The 22,878-nt window shown below is 40.9% G+C and overlaps 2 protein-coding genes across 6 annotated transcripts in view; both read left to right on the forward strand.

Annotated features, from left to right (window-relative positions):
* The window catches only part of RABGEF1 (RAB guanine nucleotide exchange factor 1), an 88,148-nt gene that overhangs the window by 20,235 nt on the left and 45,035 nt on the right, over nucleotides 1–22,878 (forward strand). The window contains exon 1 of one of the 5 annotated variants that reach the window (XM_079946131.1): nucleotides 4,248–4,341. The exons of 3 other annotated variants lie outside the window; for them this stretch is intronic. The gene's annotated coding sequence lies outside the window, so the exon portion shown is untranslated. Of the gene's footprint in view, nucleotides 1–4,247; nucleotides 4,347–22,878 lie in introns of those variants that run through there. One more of the 5 variants, XM_079946132.1, reaches the window with a different exon arrangement.
* LOC307198232 (large ribosomal subunit protein eL31-like) lies at nucleotides 164–541 on the forward strand (the record flags this gene model as incomplete). Its single annotated transcript, XM_079944994.1, has 1 exon — nucleotides 164–541. One exon carries the CDS (start codon nucleotides 164–166, stop codon nucleotides 539–541), a length of 378 nt encoding a protein of 125 aa, XP_079801120.1.

Consider the following 22,878-nt stretch of genomic DNA (forward strand, 5'->3'; position numbering starts at 1 on the left):
CAGAAAGAAATTGAAAGTGGAGAGAATGCTTTCTAACTTATTCAGTGAGGCCAGCATTGCCCTAATACTGAGCCAGATAAAGACACTACAAGGAAACTACAGACCAATACTCCTTAAGAACATTAATATAAAAATCCTCCCTTTCCAACCCGGGACGGGCAGGATGGCTCCGGCAAAGAAGGGCGGTGAGAAGAAGAAGGGCCGGTCCGCCGTCAACAAGGTGGTGACCAGAGAATACACCAACAACATTCACAAGCGCATCCATGGAGTGGGTTTCAAGAAGCGTGCCCCTCAGGCACTCAAAGAAATCCGGAAGTCTGCCATGAAGAAGATGGGAACTCCATATGTATGCATTGACACCAGGATCAACAAAGCTGTCTGGGCCAAAGGAATAAGGAATGTCCTATACCATATCCGTGTGCGGTTGTCTAGAAAACGTAATGAAGATGAAGATTCACCAAACAAGCTCTATACGTTTGTTACCTATGTATCTGTCACCACTTTCAAAAATCTACAGACAGTTAATGTGGATGAGAACTAACTGTGCTTGTTCAATAAAGTTACAGAACCACCAAAAAAAAAAAATTCCTCAACAAAATACTAACGAAGAATCCAGCAGCATATTAAAAAGGTTACATGCTGTGACCAAGTGGGATATATTCCCGGAATATACAATGATGGTTCAACATATGAAAATTGATCAAATGTTATTCACTATATTGAAAAAACTACCCAGTCTTCTCAATTGATACAGAAAAGGCTTGTGACACAATTTAATACCCTTTCATGATAAAAACACTACAAAAAACTAGGAATATAGATATAAGAAAGCTACATATAAAAAACCCATAGCTAACATTGTACTCAGCAGTGAAAGATTAAAAGCTTATCTGCTAAAATAAGAAAGAAGACAAGGATGACTGTTTTTGCCAATTCTATTCAATGTAGTATTGGAAGTTCTAGTTAGAGCAACTAGGCGAGAAAAGGAAAAGCCATCCAAACTGAAAAGGAAGGAGTAAAATTATCTGTTTGAAGCTGATATGATCTTATATGTAGAAAACCCTAAGGATTCCCCCCACCACACACACACACACAACCTGTTAGAAGCAATAGACGAATTGAGCAATGTAGTAGTACGGAATCAACACAGAAATCAGTTGCATTTCTAATAATGAACAATCCAAAGAGGAAATTAGGAAAAGAGTTCCACCTACAATATCATCAAAAAGAATAAAATACTTAGGAATTAATTAAGGAGGTGAAAGACTTGTACACTGAAAACAGCAAAACCATTGCTGAAAGAAATGAAAGACGATGTAAATAAATGGAAAGACATCTCATGTAAATTGGTTTGTTGTTGAATTTTAGGAGTTCTCTATATATTCTGGATAACAGTCCCTTATCACAGATAGGTGATCTGCAAATATTTTTTTCCTATTCTGTGAGTTGCCTTTATACTCTGTTGATTGTTGCCTTGGATGCACGAAAGTTTTTAATTTTGGTAAGTCCAATATGTCTATTTTTTTCTTTTATTACCTGTGCCTTTGGTGTCATATCTAAGAAATTATTGCCAAATCCAATGTTTTGAAGCTTTTCTCCCCCGTGCTTCCTTCTAAATTTTATCTTTTACATTTAGGTCTTTCATCCATTTTGAGTTAATTTTTTTACATGGTGTTGGGTAAGGGTCCAACTTCACTCCTTTGCATGTAAATTTTATATTATGTATATTTTACAATTAAAAATAAAGTTAAAGAATTAATACCCTTTGATTAGAAAAACACCCAGTAAACCAGGAATAGCAGGGAACTTCCTCAACATGATAAAGACCATGTATGAAAAACCCACTGGTAACATCATATCATGGTGAAAGACTGAAAGTTTTTTTCGCTAAGATTGGGAACAAGACAAGGATGTGTAGTTTAAGCACTTCTATTAGTATGTTTTCATTTCTCTCTGGTAGATTCATCTTACCTAACTTTTCTGCAGAATTTGACTCATCTGATCAATCCCTTGGCTTTCTCTCTCTCCTTAGCCTCCACATTACTCCTCTTTTATAGTTTTCCTCTTTTTTTTTTCTCTTTGATGGCTCTTTTTCTTTTGACACACTCCAGGATTTACTCTTAGCCCTCTTTTATCTTCACTTTTTCCAATGGGACTGATTTTTATAAGTTAATATGCAAAACAACACATAAATTGAAATAAAGAATAATACAGTGAGTAGCCATATACCTATCACCCAGCTCAAGAACTAAAACATTGCCTGTTCAGTTGACTGTAACTTTGGTGCCCCTTTCCAATAGCCTTTACTGCCACCCCTTCTCCCAGAGGGAAGTGTGGTAGTTTGTTGCATTAATGGCCCCAATGAGTCAGACTTTGTCCTCACTTTTGCTAGTCCCCTCCCACTTTGACTTTGGAGTTTGCCCCTTACCTTTTGATCTCTTCTCCTTTCTCTCCTCAGTTCACTGCTACAGCTACACAAGTTGGCATCAGGAGGGCCTTTGCACTTGCTGTTCCCTGTGCCTAGAACACTCTTGCCCAAATACTTGCATAGTACTGTAGTATAGCTAGCTCCCTAACCCTTTGCTCTGGTCATCTTCTCAGCCAAGGCTTTCCTGTCCACCCTAAAACATCAAACTTCCTGGTTGCACTGGCTATCCCTCTCCCTTGCATTATTCTTTTCCATAGCAATGGTCACTATGCTATGTACTTTTGTAAATAATTTATTGTTTGGTGGCTCCTCCACCTCTTCCCTAGAATGTAAGCTTCTCAGCTTAGGTACTTTTTTTTTTTTTTTTTTTTAATAGTCTGGTATCCTCAGCCTAGCATACATTAGGTACTGTAGGGGAGGGAAAATAATTTTCCCTCTGAGTTCTCTTCTGAGTTCTTGGCTGAAACCCTTATAATAAAAGAGTAACAAAGAGGAAAACAAATAGAGATTTGTTAACATGTATACCTCACATATACATAGGAGATACCCAGGGAAAAGGCTTAGAATGCCAACTTAAATACCATTTTCCGGTGAAGACAAACAAGGAAAGGTGTCTGTTGGGGGGGTGGGGTGGGGGGAGGGTGGAGACCAGTTATGGAGGTGACCAGGGAAAGAAAACTAAACAAGCTAAGAAGTTTGTTATACAGGTTTAAGTCAGTGTCTTCTCCACTGATGAGTCTCTAGTGATTTATTGGAGTTGTCCTTTTCTTCCAGGTACAGAGGGGGAGACACTTTTACAAATAGCGATTTCCTTCCTAAATGTACGTTTCCCTTACAAAAGGTTAACTTCTAGTTTATTTTCAGGGCTTCTCTGTGTTTACTTTCTCAGAATAAGCCCTATGTCAAAGAGGCATATTTTGGGGTGGCATATTCTGCTACCTTCCAGCGTTTAGGAATAATTTGAGGAACAAATCAATCTCCATTTTGCAAATAACGAGCAAAGACTGAGGTATTAGGCAAACTGTCCAAAATCGCAGAGGCAGCATTTAGCAAACCTGGGATTCCAACCCAGGGCTCCCTCCCAGACACTGTACTATAGTATTTTCTTTTCTGTCTCTTATTTATTTATTTATTTTCCAGTCGTGGCTGCGCTTTGTGCCATAGATGGCATCCAGAATACAGAGGCAGCTGCTGTCTCCTACATTCCTGAGATGGGAATCACGGAGAACTGGATTCCATTTATAACTCGACCATTAATACTGTGTGACACTGGCTAACGTATTTAACTTCTGGAACTCAGTTATGCTCGGCTGTAAAACCGGCTAATAGATCAGCCAATCTCTTTAAGTAACTCAAGAACTTTTAAAATCCTAAAATCCGTGTGAAGCGATGGGATTCATTAGTTTCTCAGGCAGCCTCATTCCCTACGGGATGGAACCTCCACTGGCCCAAACACCGCTCTGCCGCAGCCTTTGCCACCGCCTCCCATTCCAAGCTAAGAATGGGCAGTGTCACCCTCAGGCTACTCCTAGTGGGATCCCGGTAGCAGGGGTTGAGGAAAAGACAAGGAAAACACCCGCTTCTCCGCTGGCTCCCGAACGCTCCAGGTCAGCGCCCCGGGGCCAGCGTCGAAGCCGCCTCCTTCCCTTCGCCCTACGGCTCTGTCGGTGCCGTCATCCACGCCAGCCTCGCACCCCCTCTCCACCCAAGGCAGACTCGGACTGACACCCTCATCCTCCCGGCGGCGCGCAGAGGCCCCGGAAGTGACGTCCGTGCGTGCGTGGCGTGCGCGCGCGGCGCCGGGGGCGGGGCTGCGAGAGGGAGGGCCGGCGTGAGGGCGGGTTGTGACTAGCACCCGGACCTACTCCAGCGACGCGGAGAGAGCGGCGGTCTGGACGTCGGTGGAGCAGCAGGTGAGGTACGGGGCGGATGGACGGGGGCCCAGGGTGGCGTCGGGGCAGTGGGGCGGCGGCGCCGTACCGGTGACGGTTACTGGGTCATTGGTTCGGGCTGTACACCCGGTTGGGGCCGTCTCGCACCGGTGCCTCCTGCCGCCCTCCGGCTCAGCCCGGGGCCCGGCGGCGCGGCCCTGGCCGGTCCCAGGCCGTCGCCGGCCCCCCTCATCCTCTGCGTGCTCGGCCTGCCCGTTTCGGGCGCTCGTCGCCAACTTCTCCGAGGCCCGGCCCAGCTCCGACGGGCAGACACGTATCGTTTCCTGGCCGCCGCCTGCCACCCGTCCACCCATCGCGGGATGGCTGTGCTCCAGCCGGCTCCCTCCTCACTGTCCAGTCGGCGGAGTGCCGAGGGACACCTGTAGTGGTGACCGGGCAGGTCGTGCCCCGAGCCCCTCGGGGACCTGTCGCAGCCCGGCTTGGGCAGGGGCGCCGGGACCTCAGGGACCCGCGTCGGTCTCGGGGAGGGAAAGGTCCTGGAGGTGGGAGGATGCTCTCTTTCGCAGCGCGGGGACTGGAAGACTGGTCCTAACTTTCGCCCCGTGGTTGAGGGCGAAGTTGTGGGCCTGGGGTTAGGAGCAGAAGTCCCTGCTTCCGAATCGTCTCGGAGGAGAGCAGAGGTGATGCCCATCACGGAAGTTTAGTCGACAGGGTGGAAGGACTCAGGCGCTTCAGAGAATAGGTCAGAGCCTGCTGGTGGTGTCTCAGCGCTGGTGACCAAGCCCTGTGGTTGGGAAATGTGTCATTGGGCGCCGGGACTCGCCTAGCAGAGAGATTAGATGTGAAAATTTGTCAGGATGAGTTCACAGCATCACTGGGGAATAGTTTTTTTTGGGGGGGGATCTGAAGAGTTTTGTTTGTTTGAGTTTAAAAAATAGTTGTACCTGTTTTCTCAGTAACTCTAAAACTGCAAAACAAACCCCCCAAAATCTATCAAGGTTACTAATTAAAATAGTTGTACCAAGAAAGCTTGCTGGAGTTGCAAGGAGATTTGATTTTACTTAATCCCTTTAATGATAAATAATGTTAATTTTAAGAGTTACTGGTTCTTAGGTGGAAGATTAAGGTGTTCAAGTATTTGAATTTTTATTGACCTTCCAAGCAATCATTTTCTTCTCTCTAAAAGTTAGCCACTTCAGGAGAGAGGGACAGCGAGGATACTCGCCATGCAGTGTGGTGAGCAGCAGAGCCCAGAGGGGGGACACCCCAGGTGTCTTGAGGGACTGCAGGGCGTGGAGGGTGGAGGAAGGTACCAGGGAATATTTCTGGAAGTGTCTTGAAGAATGAGTAACATTCAGCCTAACAAGGTGGGGTGAGAATTTTAGAGGTAGTGGGAATGTGGACGTGGGGCAACTAAAGGAGAAGAGGCCAGCAACTCCCAGGAGGTGGTTTTTGAAAAGTGAAAAAATGCAGGCAGAGGCGGGTGGCAGATAGGGGCAGAGATGCAGGAGATTCTTGGGCGTTTCTCTGATGGTGACAGAACCAGGGAAGGGTTTTAAGGAGGGTTATTTGCCTGCTTAACACACGGGCTGCTATGTGGCTGATGAGGATTGTGCCCTGTATAGTGCTTGATTATGTGCTAGCTTGTATTTTAATCGTTTCTGCTTGTTAAATGTTTGAATTGATTTTTTTTTTTTTTTTTTTTTTTTGCGGTACCCGGGCCTCTCCCTGTTGTGGCCTCTCCCGTTGTGGAGCACAGGCTCCGGACACGACGTGCAGGCTCAGTGGCCATGGCTCACGGGCCTAGCCGCTCCGCGGCATGTGGGATCTTCCTGGACCGGGTCACGAACCCGTGTCCCCTGCATTGGCAGGCGGACTCTCAACCACTGCACCACCCGGGAAGCCCTGAATTGAATTTTATATTCATTTACTAATTGTTTGTATGAGAGTGTGTGACCCTGCTTATTTGTAAACTTCTATAAACAGGAATTCTGCTTTTATCTCTTTGCATCTCAATCCAAGTCAGGCATTCATGAGTGTTCCATCAGGACGATGAGCAATCATTGATTTCTGATGTTGATTTTCAGTGAAAAAAAGACTTGACCGGTACTTATTTTATTATCTATGTATAGAAGAACTAAGGTCTTGTTTCATTTACTCTTCTCAATCTTTGGCTAGAGACATAGAATTTCTGTGTTGACAATGTGAGTTTAATTTTTGGCACATGTGTTTATATTGGTTGCAAAGTAAACATCTCTAGCAGAGATGACCCATCCCTAAAATATAGGAGATACCTATGTGACATAACATACCTGTCTATTCTGTGAGGTAGAATAGAAATGCTCTTAAGTAGCTTCTTAACCCAGCAATAAAGTTGTCACCCTAAAAAAAAGTTTCACAATAGAGGCCAAACATTTTGAAAGTCATATTAAATGTTCATTTCTGTCATAAAGCATTGTAGGAACATAATGTATGTTGTTTCACATGACTGAAAGGCCTTGAAATAATCTAGACTATTGTTTGTTGAATAAACACTTAGGAGAAACAACGATTGACTCATCTTTATCCCACATAATATTATGTGGCTCTTACTTTGTCTGTTTGTTATTTAGATAAAGCTCCTAAAATGCTTTAAGAAAAGGCTATACTTTATGGTGCTGCTTTCAAGTTACCCTGGGAGATTCCTGTTGTTGATGAAGTTACTGTTGTTGGGGTAGGCAGTGTAATTTTTATTGTGTAGTAAAACAGTTTTTCAAGTCTCTGGTAGCATAGCTCACTTGTTTGTGGTCACTAGGAGGGTGAAGGACTATAATTATAATCAATTAATTAGATAAATTTGTAGTTAGAAGTTATGATCAGAATGCTAAGTATGAGTTCATGATAGGGTAAAATTTTACCCACTAAGAGAATATTAAGCTTTTTGTTTTGCTCAGATGACAGCAATAAGATTACTGAAATCCCTGAAGCAAGAATGTAGCAAGAGCATTTGGGGCTTTAAATTCTGTGCTGTCTCCCAGTAAGGAATGGTTGGCAGCATCCCCTGTGCTAGGCACAGGGCAACTCAGAAGGAGCTGTACAAAAATTTTATAAATCATTTTTGAAGCTAGCCTATTCAGTTCTCGTTCAGAATAAATACTCAAATGCAACTGCATTTGTGGTGATTTCGTCTGTATTTTAAAAATAAAAATGACTTTTGGGGGATTTTTACATGGGATATATTTACAAGTTTCTGTGTGCTCCACAGTTAAAAATACATAATGAAAGTGTTTTATTTTGGTAGTTCCTCTGTTGTTAGAATTTCCTAATTTTAAATACAAAGTTTGCTACAACACTTTCTTTTTTTTCTTTTGGAGCACAAGAAAGATAATGCCTCTAGAAATTGAACTCGTAACATGTTTGTTAATGGAAGAAAATATCTTCCTATTGTGCTATACTGTTTTTTAAGTGGAGCATACCATTTACTTATATCACCTCTTGTTCCAGAAAGGATTCATAGTGACTTACAAAGATACAAACAACATGCTGTTTGGTAACAGACAGAAATAAAGGGGTGATGGATTTAGGACTGTGGGAGAAAAATTAAGATGGAAACAGAAATGAGATCTGTACACAAAGTAGCACTGAAGTCTTAAGTATTTGTTAGAGGGCCACAAATTTGACTCTGCTTTTTAGTAGCCAGTTCAGAAAGAAATGTAATCAGTTACATGGTTCAGTGACCATAAGATAAAAGACCAGTTTCTCCTTTGGATTCCCAAAGATGCCTTGTATTGAGAAACTCCTCAACTACATCCTTAAGTATAAATACAGCAAAATTCCTCATTGCCTCACTGTGTAGGGTGACGACGTAAGATCAAAACATAATTCAATAAAAACAGTTCTGGTGTTGGCAAAATAATGTGGACTAAGCACTTAGCTCTGTAGACTGATTTAATTTAAGGATCTGTTTTACATTATCTAGATAAGTAGATGGGGATCACACATTTTTCAAGTTACCTTTCATAAATGTTTTGTTTCTCAGTGGAGCTTTTGTTATTAATTTATCAGCAGTGGTGCTTCCCAACAAGGTCCTTAAGTACATACATTTTTTGTGTTGTTGGTTAATCACAGAGCCATATTTTTAGCAGGCATGCTTTATCGTGGGGGATATGAAAATGGAGGAGACTGACAAATATTTAAGTAAAAGTCACTTCACCTCCACACTCAGATGGGCTGAAGGAATATCAGTGAATACCAAGATTCATTTCTGGAAGTAGGTTTGGGGTGTTAGCTCCAGCACAGAGAGCATTGGCTTGAAAAGTCCAGGCATGTAATTAATTAATTAATATTAATTATTTTATTTATTTATTTTTGGCTGTGTTGGGTCTTTGTTGCTGTGCATGGGCTTTCTCTAGTTGCGGTGAGCAGGGGCTGCTCTTCATTGCGGTGGCTTCTCTTATTGCGGAGCATGGGCTCTAGGCGCGTAGGCTTCAGTTGTTGTGGCACATGGGCTCAGTAGTTGTGGCTCGCGGGCTCTAGAGCTCAGGCTCAGTAGTTGTGGCGCACGGGCTTAGTTGCTCTACAGCATGTGAGATTTTCCCTGGCCAGGGCTCGAACCTGTGTCCCTTGCATTGGCAGGCGGATTCTTAACCACTGCGCCACCAGGGAAGCCCTGTAATTTATTTTTAAGAAGGGAACAGATCCACTTATCTTAGATGTAGTGTCCAGTAAATTAATGTATCTGTATTTTGCTCAAGCTAAATAAAAAGTTGACCTTTTAAGTAATTAGTTAGAACTTATCAAGTGCTAGCATGGGCCAGGCATGCTAATAATAAGCTCTTTACATGCATTATCTCAATGTTGTCATCTTCCTTTATTCCCTTTCTTAAAAGAAAAATATAAAGAAATGTGGTTCGCAGCAGTAACTTGTTCCAGGTCATACAAGAGGTGATGGAGATTTGAACTCAGGTAGTCTGACAGACTCAGTGGTCTGCACATATGACTTTATACTGCTTGAGGTGGACTAGACTGGGCCCACAGATAGGGCTAGACCATACAGTTAATAGAGGTAAACCCACTGGCCAGTATTAGAACCCACCACTGCAGAAGGGCCTTGAACAGTTCTGAATCTTCCATCCAGAAGATGAGCTGAGAGCTACAAGTTCAGGGCATTTGGCCATAGTTTATAAAGCTGGGAAACATACATCTTCTAGGCATCTATCAGGGTTAGAAAAGTGGGAATATTATTTTATGTGTTTGTTTGCATCTGAAATGCATGTATTTTTTCTTTCTATTTGTTACAAATTTGTCTCATCAGATCAGGAAAACCACAATGATATAGTTTTAAAGATAGTGTGCCATTCTGGAAAGAGAGGTCTATATTTATATTTTAGAGTAAAACTTTAGCTGGTGATCTCACTGCTATGATTTGGGATGAATTTAGGTTATGCCTCTGTAGTGACATTGCTAGGTGTATATGTTCTTAAATCTTATTCCATGTTTTATTAGGAATTGTATTGCATTAGAGTTGTACAGATAAGTAAACCATTATTTATTGTGAGTTTTCATATGAGACTATTCCAGGTTATGCCAGATTATTTTATTTTGAAGTATTGTAATATAGTTCCTACAGTATATTGTAAATTGTGACCTAGCCTACAAAACTAAAGAGTAGAGAACATCCTTATTCATCCTTAATTAGTAAACAGTGGGTGGAACTGTCCTTGCCTAAATATAGTTATGTAATGTAGTGTTTCCTTAATTGCATTTCCACAGAGCTTTTGTCATTGTTAAATAGGTTCCTGAAAAATTAGGTAGGCTAGTGACTTGAGTTTTGAATAGGATATTATAAGAAGAATACAAATTAAAAATGTGAAAACAAACAAACAAAAAATAGGCCAATGAAACAGAATGTCTAAAATCCATTATAATTAGTGTCTCAGGAAGTAATATGCTTGGCTTTTACTTAGCAAATTGGATTATGTATTTGTGTAAATTAATTAGCCTTTGCAGTTGGGGTTGTAGTGTGATAAGTGTGTAGATTTCATTTGTGGTCTCAAATGTTGTATAGTTATGAATGGACACATCTTAAATATCATTTATAAGGAATAATCAGATGGCAAAGTATTTTTATACGACATGCTAGCTGCTGATACCTTTACAAAGCATCATGTGATGTTACCTGCGCCAGGAAATAGAGTGGCTGATGAGAGACAAAATTGAAATTAAGTCCTTTGAATATCAACTGTATGAAGTAGACACCACTTTCTCCCAAGAGCCTACTTTCATTTTATTTTATTTTATTTTTTATTGGCGTATTGTTGATTTACAATGTTGTGTTAGTTTCAGGTGTACAGCAAAGTGAATCAGTTATACATATACGTATATCCACTGTTTTTCAGATTCTTTTCCCATACAGCCCATGACAGTATTAAGTAGAGTCCCCTGTGCTATACAGTAAGTAGGTCCTTATTAGTTATCTATTTTATATATAGTAGTGTGTATATGTCAATCCCAATCCCCCAATTTATCCCTCCCCCCGGTAACCATAAGTTTGTTTTCTACATCTGTGACTCTGTTTCTGTTTTGTAAATAAGTTCTTTTCAAGAGCCTACTTTTATTCTTGCACATATTTGAGAACAAATTGCAGCAGATTTTCTTGTTGTTGTTACCCATAAGAGGTTGTAACCTATTTCCCTAAAGAAGAATTTTTGCCTTTTCAGTATGTTGGTCTAATGACTGACCCCCCCATATAAATAAATAAATAAATAAATAAATATATATATATATAATCTCAACTTATTTCTTACAAAATAATGCTTGAGAAATAAGTTGAGGTTCTTTTGAAGTTTAAAGTTCTTAGATTCTGACAGAAAAACTGACTAGGAGGTTGGATTTTAGTCCAATCACTTCCAGCTCCAAACACCACCAATAATGGTTATAATGGTGAGTCTGCCGTTTAAGTAAATGTAATACAAAGATTTCAATTTCAGTCTTCAGTGAACGCTTCAGCTGTGTTTGGAGGAGAACAATCTGAGTACTGAAAAATACTTAAAATTTTTTTTTCTTTTTCTGAGTGTTTCATTTCAGGAAGTCTAGTTTTTATAGTCATGAATTTTAGTGGCTTTACCAAACTACCTAGTCTAGTAAACACTACATCACCCCAGAATATCTTCTGATCTTTATTAATGTGTATGTTTTTGTTGTCTAAATCTGTCTACCTGTTATTTCTTGATTTTAAAGTTTTAATATTTTGTGTAAGCATTTCAGAACTCACCATAAGGTACATATGTGAGTCTTATTGTATTGCAAAGAAGTCCGGTATTTAAGCTCTATGTTACTGTGTAGTTCTACCCTTCTTTGAGCTGCTATAGATTTCTTAAACAGAATTGGTTTCAGCCAGTGTATTCTTCTTAGCTCCCAGTGATGACTAATTTCTAACCGGTTGGCTCACATTAGAATTTTCTTGGTGGATTAACACTGTTATCCTTAATTCATTAGTAGTGCTTTTTGCCTTAAAGTCTACTTTGTGTGATACCAGTATAGCTCTACTTGCTTTCTCTTGATAAATGTTGCATGCTATATATATCTTTTTCCATCCTTATACTTTCCAACTTTCTTTGTCACTGAAAGCACCATGAAGTTAGATTTAGTTTTTTTTTCTTTAGTCTGACAATTTTAGTCTTTAAATTAGAATCATTAGTCCATTTAATGTAATTGTCACTATATTTGGTATTATATCTACCATCTTCTTTTTGACTCACCTGCTTTGTTCCTTTTTCCTTTTTTTAACCTCTTTTTGGATTATTTATTATTCAATTATTATTTAATTTTTCCTCTCTAGTAACTTCTTAGTTATACATTCTTTTATTCTTTTGTGGTTACAATAGAGATTATAGCATACACCCTTGACTTCTTATAGTCTAATACAAATTATAACTTTGTTTTTTTTTTGGCTGCACTGGGTCTTTGTTGCTGTGTGGGGGCTTTATCTAGTTGCAGTGAGCAAGGGCTGCTCTTCCCTGCGGTGCATGGGCTTCTCATTTCGGTGTCTTCTCTTTGTTGCGGAGCACAGACTCTAGGCACGTGGGCTTCAGTAGTTGCAGCACGCGGGCTCAGTAGTTGTGGCTCACAGGCTCTAGAGTGCAGGTTCAGTAGCTGTGGTGCATTGGCTTAGTTGCTCTGCGGCATGTGGGATCTTCCCAGGCCAGGGCTTGAACCCGTGTCCCCTGTGTTGGCAGGCAGATTCTTAACCACTTCACCACCAGGGAGGCCCCAAATTATAACTTTTATCACTTCTTCAATAATGCTAGAACTTTATTTATTTTTTTAATTTTATTTTTTGGCCATGCCAGGAGGCATGTGGGATCTTAGTTCCCCCACCAGCGATCGAACCCAGGCCCCCTGCATTGGAAGTGCAGAGTCTTAACCACTGCCCTAGAACTTTAGATACTAACTCCATTTGTCTTTTTCCTGTATTTTTGTGTTACTCTGTTTTATCCATTTTAATTCGACATATATTTGAAGACCCATAAGAAATTATTGTTTTTGAATAATCAATATTCATGTATATTTCCTTACATATTTACTCTTTGCATTGCTCTTTATCCCTTCCTGTATTTTTGTTTCTGTTTGGGATAGGATAATTTCCTTTCCATCTAAAGAGTTCCCTCTGGTATTTCTTCTAATACAAGCCTGCCTATAATGAACTCTTTCATTTGTTGTTTGTCTGAAAAATATCTTTATTTTGCCTTCATTTTTAAAGGAAATAATCACTGAGCACCGCATTCTAGGTGGAAATTTATTTTCTTTCAGCACTTTTCTTTTTTTTTTTTTTTTGCGGTACGCGGGCCTCTCACTGTTGTGGCCTCTCGCGTTGCAGAGCACAGGCTCCGGACGCTCAGGCTCAGCGGCCATGGCTCACGGGCCCAGCTGCTCCGCGGCATGTGGGATCTTCCTGGACCGGGGCACGAACCCGTGTCCCCTGCATCGGCAGGCGGACTCTCAACCACTGCGCCACCAGGGAAGCCCTCTTTCAGCACTTTTAAGGTGTCATTCCATTGTCTTTTTTTTTTAATTAATTAATTTATTTATCTTGGTTGCGTTGGATCTTCGTTGCTGTGCACAGGCTTTCTCTAGTTGTGGCGAGCGGGGGTTACTCTTCATTGCAGTGCACAGGTTTCTCACTCCTGTGGCTTCTCTTGTTGCGAAGCACAGGCTCTAGGCGCACGGACTTCAGTAGTTGTGGCACATGGGCTCAGTAGTTGTGGCTTGCAGGCTCTAGAGCGCAGGCTCAGTAGTTGTGGTGCACAGGCTTAGTTGCTCCGCGGCATGTGGGATCCCGGACCAGGGCTAGAACCCGTGTCTCCTGCATTGGCAGGTGGATTCTTAACCACTGTGCCATCAGGGAAGTCTCTCCATTGTCTTTTGTCTTTTATTATTTCTTTTGAGAATTTAGCTGTTAGTTTTATTGTTGCTCTTAAGAAAGTAATGTGTCTTTTTTCCACTGGTTACTTTTTTTTTTTTTTTTGCAGTACGTGGGCCTCTCACTGTTGTGGCCTCTCCCCTTGAGGAGCACAGGCTCCGGACACGTAGGCTTAGTGGCCATAGCTCACGGGCCTAGCCGCTCCGCGGCATGTGGGATCTTCCCAGACTGGGGCATGAACCTGTGTCCCCTGCATCGGCAGGCGGACTTTCAACCACTGCGCCACCAGGGAAGCCCATCCACTGGTTACTTTTAAGAGTTTTTTATTGTTTCTTTTGAGAATTTAGCTGTTAGTTTTATTGTTGCTCTTAAGAAAGTAATGTATCTTTTTTCCACTGGTTACATTTAAGAGTTTCTTTGTTTTTGATGATCAGCCGTTTAATTATGCTGTGTCTTTGTATGGTTTTCTTTGTCTTTATTCTGCTTGGGGTTCACAGAGTTTCTTAAATTTATGGGTTGTCTTCATCAATTTGGAAACCTTCATTCTTTCCTCTTAATATTACTTCTGACCTAATTACTCTCTCCTCTCCTTTTGGGACTCCAGTTACACACCTGGTAGACTTTTTCACAGTGTTCCTCATTCCCTTTTACGTTCCCACCTGCCCTTGTATTTTCTGTTAGTTTTTATCTCTGCTTCAGTATGGTTATATTTTATTGACTTGGGTTCTAGTTACTAATCCTCTCTTCTACTGTGTCTGACCTGCTCTTAAGTCTACCCTTTGAATTCTTTTAGTTAATATACTTTTCAGATCTAGAATTTCAGTTTGATTCTTATAGATTCCAATTCTCAGTTGCAGTTCTTCATTTTATATGTTGTTTCCTCTTACTTCCCCTGTTTTTTGAAATAGGAAATTTAAATAGCCATCATTATTTAAAAGTCTTTCTGTTAACTTCAATGTCTGGATTATCTGAGCATCTGTTTCTATCTATTTTTTCCTTTTGGTTTTCAGTTATATGAATGCTGAGCGTTATGAATAAAATGAAGCTCCAGATGATGCTGTTCTTTTTCAGAGGAAATCCTCCCTCCCTTTTGCTAGCCAGGTAGAGTAGGGGCTCATCACCTAATCCTATTAGGGACTGAGTTGTTGGTTGAGGTTGTGTTGCCGGTTTGGTAAGGCAGTGTTTCCCTCTAGTTTGGCTTTAATGCTAGCAAGTAGCCAGGCATCCAGGGCTTCCAACTGATAGTTTTGTGAATTCACAGGGGTCCCTCCTCCTTGTATCTTCTGTACTGTAATTTTTGTCTCCTGAGAACAATGAGATTGTTGAAAATTCTACTCTTGATTTTCAGAGGCTTTTAGTTTTGTTTTGAAGCCTTCTTTGTGCAACTGCAGAATTTAGTAAATGTCTTCAGCGGAAAGCCAGCCTTTTGTTAGGCCCAGTTCTTCAACTCTCCTCTTTCACTGGGATCTTGACTCCTTGAGTCTTGCTTTTCACCTCTTCCAAAAGCTCTCATGGTTCCTCTGCTGAAGGGAAGTCTGGATTCTCGGCTTTTTGCCCCAGAATCGGCAAATGCACTTGGGGGAAAAGTGGCTGCAGAATGTCATTTTGTTTCTCTACAGTTCCTCTCTTTTTCCAGAACCTAGACCCTTCTAGTCTTGGTTGCTTCAGCTGCTTTCTCATGCCTTTAAACATTGATTTTTAAAATGTATCTGGCAGGCTTCCCTGGTGGCGCAGTGGTTGAGCGTCCACCTGCCGATGCAGGGGACACGGGTTCGTGCCCCGGTCCGGGAAGATCCCACATGCCGCGGAGCGGCTAGGCCCGTGAGCCATGGCCTCTGAGCCTGCGCGTCCAGAGCCTGTGCTCCACAATGGGAGAGGCCACGGCAGTGAGAGGCCCGCGTACCGCAAAAAAAAAAAAAAAAAATGTATCTGGCTTTCCTAATTCTCAGCAGGAGTGTTGGTGTGCCTCAAGCTACTCAGTCATATTCAGAAAAGAGAGTTTCCTGCTAGGAATGAAGTTATAAGAAGAAATTAATCTTTTAGTAATTGTGGTGCTTACTTTATAGCAGTGGTTCTCAAAGAGTAGCTCCTAGCTGCATCACCTGGAAACCTGTTAGAAATGCAAATTCTCAGGCCTTACCTACCCCAGACCTCCTGTATCAGCAAGTCTGGGTTGGGGCCCCGTACTGTGTATTTTAACAAGTCTTCCAGGTGACACTTATGCATGCTAAAATTTGAGAACCATGGCTTTATAAGCAAGTCATTTAGCTGTTTAAGTTTCTTTTCCTACCTCCTACGCCCCAGAGAGTATATAAGGGTGTTAAAACCAAAACTTAGCTGAGTAAATTTGAAGAGCTAATTGGCTTTATCAAGTGATTCATGAATCAGGCAGCATCTCATCTGGCAAACAGAGATACTCTGAGGGGTTACACAACATGGAAGACTTTTATAGGGAGGAGGGGGGACAGGAAAGGAAGTCATCAGCAAGGAAAAAATGAAAGTTCATTGGAAGCAAGTAAAAGTTCAGGTGACGCCAGCTTCTCATTGGCTGAACTATGGCATTTTCTGTTGGCTAGGCTGGTTGCTGGGAAAGAAGGAAGTCTTTCTCTTGCTGACGTAGTAAAGTAGTGTACTTCCTGTTTGGGAGTGCAAGGTACATCTTTTCCTGTTGGAGTCAGTAACTGACCTCTTTCTCTTTGGGTAATTGATGGCTTCCTGTTTGGGGTAACTGACGTAGAGGATGATGAGTGTAGTGGTAGGGCGTGAGAGCTCCCTTTCCAGGCCTTCCCGTCACCAGTTCTAGTCGAGATTTTCTTTTTTTAATTTTCACAAGGGACAAAAGTGAAAGAAAACCGTCTCTGCAGGTACTTTGTCAGTCTCCTGAATAAATCATTTAATACATTTAGAAGATACCTGTTGAGTATGCATTCTGTTCCTGGCACTGTGTTGTCTACGAACATGGAGTGGACAAGTAAGCAAGTAATTGTAATAAAACATGAGTATTATAATAGATGTATTTATAAAATGCTATAGAAGCCAGAGAGATGGAATTATTCTGAGGGTGGGGAGGGGGCATTTGACGTTATTTGAATAGGTGGGATTTGAAGGCAGACAAACAGAAGTGTATTCTAGGCTTGTTCATACATAAGATGACCATGTACTTTATTATCGAAAGCAGATCACTTTTGAGAACCAAAGGGATGCTTTTATACCAGGACAACAGGCATAAGCCAGGACTGTTCTCATTAACTGAGATATATGATCCTCCTGTTTGTAAAGAGCATGTAATGCTGTGAATCCACAGTTCTGTCAACTGGTGGAAAACTCATTTCTTTAAATTATTTCTAGAATTTACCACAATTCTTGTTGGATGGTTTATTGTTTCCTAGGGCTGCTGTAACAAATTACCACAAACTAGGTTCTTAAAACAACAGAAATTAATATTTTTGGAGTTCTGGAGGCTAGAAGTCTGAAATCAAGGTGTCAGCAGGGCCATGCTCTCTGAAGGCTGTAGGGAAGATAATTGCTGGCAGTCCTTGGAGTTCTTGGCTTGTAGCTTCATCCTTCCAGTCTCTGCTTCTGTGGCCACACGGCCTCTATGTGTCTCTGGGTCTCTCAGGGCCTTCTTATGAGGACACTAGTCATTCAATTTAGGGCCCACCCTAATCCAGTATGACTTCATTTTAACTAATTACATCTGCAAAGACCTTATTTCCACATCAGGTCACATTTACAATATTGGGGTCCAACCTATCTTTTGGGGGGACACAATTCAACCTAAAACAGATGGGATGGTTTTAGTAGCTTTTGAAAGTTTCTGCAGATGGGATGGTTTTAGTAGCTTTTGAAAGTTTTTGCCGTTTAATTTTTTGTTATGCACAAGGCACTTCTCAAAAACTTAGAATATACTACTAATATTTATTTGATTGAACCCTCTAACAAGTCTGAATAAATACATTTCTGTCCAGGCAATTGCTTTTTATATTTCTCTTATCTCATAGATATGTGTATGTCTAGCCCAGCCACAGCAACTGGCTAAGGTTGAAATGGCTGCAGCAAAGCTAAAACTAAGCTGTAAGTTTGCAGAAACAAAACCAAAAACCTTTGATCATTGAAACCACCTTATATATTGCAGTTTGCTGTTACTTTAAGTTAAGAGACATAATTTTTGGTCAGTTACTTATTGAATAAATAGACCAGTTGAGGAATTGGCTGTTTCTACGGAAGAGAGAGGGTAGAGCATGGTAGAAATAGACTCGAGCAGCCAGGTTGTTTTGCATGTAATTTTGAGTTATTTGCCTGGGGAATGGCATGCTCCGATTGGAGTCATAATTTCACTTTGATGAAGAGGGTGTGACATAATACAATAGAAGATTGTTGTCTAGAATTCATTCCTTAAGAATGTTGCTCTGCTGGCTCTGCTCATTCCAGCAGCATAAACTCTACATTATATTCCATGGGTTTGATTATCATTTGGAATTATTTGGGCAGGCTAGTGTTTGGATACTTTGTATTGTTATATTTAACATTGGAACTCTGCCACTGATTATCTGTGTGACATTCACATTCATTTTGGAGGCAATGTATTTAACGCTATGAAAGTCAGTGAAACCTGGATACAGTCTTTGATTAAAACTATAGTATCGGGGCTTCCCTGGTGGCGCAGTGGTTGAGAGTCCGCCTGCCGATGCAGGGGACATGGGTTCGTGCCCCAGTCTGGGAAGATCCCACATGCCGCGGAGCGGCTGGACCCGTGAGCCATGGCCACTGAGCCTGAGCGTCCGGAGCCTGTGCTTCACAACGGGAGAGGCCACAACAGTGAGAGGCCTGCGTACCGCAAAAAAAAACAAAGAAACCCCAAAAAACTATAGTATCTTAACATACACAGCCAAAGGCTAAAAGATAACATAAAAAGAGCACCTATAAAAAGAAAAAAGATGTCATAGAAAAGTGAGCAAAGAACAGGAACAGTTTAATTCTCCAAAGAAAATATGCTAATGGCCAATAAATATCTATAAAGATGGTCAATTTAAGGACATGGGTATTAAAACAAGAAATGCTTCTTTTTTTGCCTTTCAGATTGGCAAAAATTAAAGACTAATAATGCAGTTTTTATGAGTTTGTGGGAAAGTGGATCACTGTAGGTGGGAATGTAAATAGGTATAACCTTTTTGTGAGGCCAATTTGGTGATATAAATCAGAGTTCACAAGGCACAAACCCTCTGACATTCTATGTCTGTTCCCAGGAAGCTATTTCCGTTTTGTGAATGGTCGGCTCATATCCTTATACTGCATACCAGAGTTTTACAAATCTTATTAGTGTAATTTCTAAATATGGTAAAACACTCTCGTCCTGTTTACTTAAAATATTCTGCCTAGTCTCTTATTTGCCTTTCTATTTTGGTTCTAAGTGGGGCCTTTTAAAAACTAGGTAGAAGTTTCAATGTACTTATTCAAATCGGTTTCCTTTCTGATTTCTCCTGCAGCCTGTGAGCTTAGATAGCCCTCACCTCTTTAGAAGTTTCATAAATACTTAATTTTAGTCCTTTCTATTTTTTCATTAGTCTTTTAAAAACTTTAACTCTTTAAGATTCCTGTTTAAGATTCCTGTAATTAATTTGGGGGGTACCAGATTGCTGACCAGTTATCCCTGCATTGTTTATTGAAAGTTCTTCCCTTCTCCTCCTTCCTCTAATAATAAATTATTTTATGTATTAGCAATTCATTTGGGGGTTAATCCATTCTGAAGTGATTTGCTAGTTCTTTTGCTAAGTTCACACTATTTTAACTAGTTTGCAGAAAATTAAAGTTCAGTAAATTAAGAGGTTTTTTGGTTTTTTTGTTTGTTTTTTTTTTTTTTTTGCGGTACGCGGGCCTCTCACCGTTGTGGCCTCTCCCATTGTGGAGCACAGGCTCTGGACGCACAGGCCCAGTGGCCATGGCTCACGGGCCCAGCCGCTCCGCGACACGCAGGATCCTCCCGGACTGGGGCACGAACCTGTGCCCCCTGCATTGGCAGGAGGACTCTCAACCACTGCGCCACGAGGGAAGCCCAACTTAGAGTATTTTTTAAAATTCTTGCCTGTTTATTATTGCTGATAAAATATGGAATAATTTTGTCAAGTTCCAAAAAAGTCTTCTGGAATTTTTTTTGTCATTTATAGTAAACTTAAAAATTTTGAAACATTTGCCATTTATAAAATATTTAACTTTCTCATACTGTGCCCTGGTATGTGTTGCCAACTATTTAAGCCGTCTTTATATCTCAGTATTTTTATGTAGATGACATAATTTTCTTATTAAAATAGTACCTAGATGTTTTTACATTTCGATACTATTGGGAATGAGATCGATCTCTATATATCCTAACTTCTTATTGTCAGGCTATTGTAAGAATTTCATAGATTTCATGTACACATATTTAGCTTGTTTCATATAAATATAAATTCTTTTATGAAATTCAGTAATTTTAAAATTAATTAATTCCTCAGTGTTCATAGTGCTTTAATTTCTTCTTTCAGGCCTTCTAGGTATATAGTCACATCTTCCATACTTGACAGTCAGCTCTATGAGGACTGAAACTTTATTATTACTTAAATTTGTATCCTAAGTGCCTGTCATGTAATGTAAATCAGTATATAAATATTTGTTGAATAAATGAATGAGATCATGATGAGTAGAGAAAGCACTATGAAAATATAGTGACTGCCTCTGGGTGATGTTTTATTTTCTACTTATGTCTCAGGTTTTTTAGAGTAACCATCTTTTACTTCTATAACTGGAAAAAAAACAAATTTAAGGGAAAAAGCTTAACTTTAAATTCTATTTCTTAACTGAGGTTCAAGGATAGTTTATCATTTTAGTAGAGTTGATTGGATGTTTTCTGTAAATCCCAGGTGTGTTGCCCAGAGGAATGATCTATGAGGACATTACATCAAACCTAAGAATAGGAAGCAGGACTCTTACAAGGAAGATAGTGGGAAGCTACTCAAATCTACAAAGTATTTTTTGTTTTTTGTTTTATGAAATGAACGTGGTTTGCATGCAGAGCCTTAAGGAATAACATACACAGCTCTGTGGGCTTTGTGCTCCTCTGGCCCTTTTTAGGGTACCTAGCCCTGAGGCAGAATTCACAGGAATCTCAGCTATCTCAGCAACAGAGATCATTTTTACTCTGTCCTCCCTAATGTGAGTGGGCCAATTGAATTATGCAATCTTTGTACCCAGGTTGCTCAGTAAAAGACTACTTACTGGAGTGCAGAGCTCAAATAGGAGCTGGGTGTGGCCCCTCTGACGTCCCCCACTGGGTGCAGTAGTGATGGTAGTTGCCTCTGGATTGTGGCTAGTGATAGATCTTTCTGCCTGGGAAAGACGGAATTGAGTCTCAGAATTGATTCCCCCATGTTTCTCCCTAACTGAGGAGGGTATGGTGTCTATATACTCTGATGTCTAATCTGGATGTGCTGACTGTACCTGCTTTGCCTCACCAAAACAGCTTCATCATCACTGCATAGCCTTTCAAATCAGGGCGTGTACTTTTTTTTTGGTTGCTCACTTTGTTTTCCATACTTAGGAACAGAAATGATCTGAGTGATATGTACAACTGTCTGATACATGTTAATTCAATCATAGGTGTTTTTATTTAATAAATTTTAAGTGGAATTTTTAAAAAACACTTTTAGTTTGAAATTACAGATTAACAGGAAGTTGCAAAGATAATACAGAAAGGTCCTGTGTACTCTTCACCTAGTTTGCCCAATGGCTATGTCTTATGTTAACTATAGTATAATGTCAAAACCAATAAGTTGACATCTCTACAATGTGTATTATAGTTCTGTGCCACTTTATCACATATGTAGATTCCTGTAGCCACCAACATAGTCAAGGTACAGAACTATTGCCACTAAGATCTCCCTTTTACCACCCCTTTATAATCACGTCCTGTCGGCAGACCCCAAGACTGCCCCCAGGTCTGGTAATTCGCTAGAAGGGCTCGCAGAACTCATGTACTCCTGGCTGTGTTTTATTACAGTGAAAGGATATTAAACAGGATCAGTGAAGGAAAACAGTGCATTGAGCAGAATTTGGAGGATACCAAGCATGAGTTTCCAAGAGTCTTCTCCCAGTGGAGTTGACAGGGTGCATTTAATCCCTCAGCAACAAACTCTAGCAACATGTGTGAAGTGTTTTCTGTTGGGGAAGTTCACTTAAGCCTAAGATTCCAGGGTTTTTATTGGAGGCTGGTCACATAGGCACAAGCACCCTCATGATTGACCCCCCCTGCCCAAGAAGGAAAGCAGTATTCACCATACATCACACAGTCTGCACAAACTGTCTAGACAAGTTGGTACAGTGTGGATCAAGACTCCAAGCATACAAAACACCCTTATCAATTAGTACATAAAGATACTCTTAAGACCTCAGTTCCCAGGAGCTGGCCAGGAGTCAGCCACAGAAGCAGGCCCTTCTGAAAACGAGAATGTGCACAATTTGAGCAACTCAGGCCTGCTTGGTTAACTCTTCCTGGATATGGAGAAACAATTCTGGGCCCACAGTGGAGGTGAGGGTTGGGCAGGTTGGGGTAGGTACTGCTTTAGATAGAGTGGCCAGGGAAGGCCTTTCTGAATGTATGACATGAAAGCCGAGACCTAAATGAGGAGAGGGAAATCAGCATATAAATAGCAAGGGTCCCAGCATTTAGGCATTAGAACACTTGTGCAAAGGCCCCCAAAAGAGAGAAATTGAAAGGAGGCCTATATTAGTTTTCTGTTGTTGCCATAGCAAGTTACCACAAACTTATCAGCTTAAAACAACACCCAGAGTATTGTAAGTATTGTTAAGTCAGCACTCCTGGCCAGCTCAGCCAGGTACTCTGTTAAGGCTCTCAAGAGGTCCAAATTAAGATGTCATCCAATCTGGGCTCTTATTTGGAGGCTATGGGGAGAATCTGCTTCCAGACATACTTAAATGTTGGCAGAATTGAGTTTAATGAAGTTATGCAAGTGAGGTCTTCATTTCTTTGCTGGCTGTCAGCCAGGGGTCATTCTCAGCTTCTAGAAGCCACCCACATTTCTTACATTTCTCCACCTTCAAAGCCAGCAATGGTTCTTTGAATCTCTTTGACTTCCCATTCTGCCCTCCTCTTCTGCTTTATATTT

Source organism: Stenella coeruleoalba (genome assembly GCF_951394435.1).
Source record: "Stenella coeruleoalba genome assembly, chromosome: 15".
NCBI classification, from domain to species: Eukaryota; Metazoa; Chordata; class Mammalia; order Artiodactyla; family Delphinidae; genus Stenella; species Stenella coeruleoalba.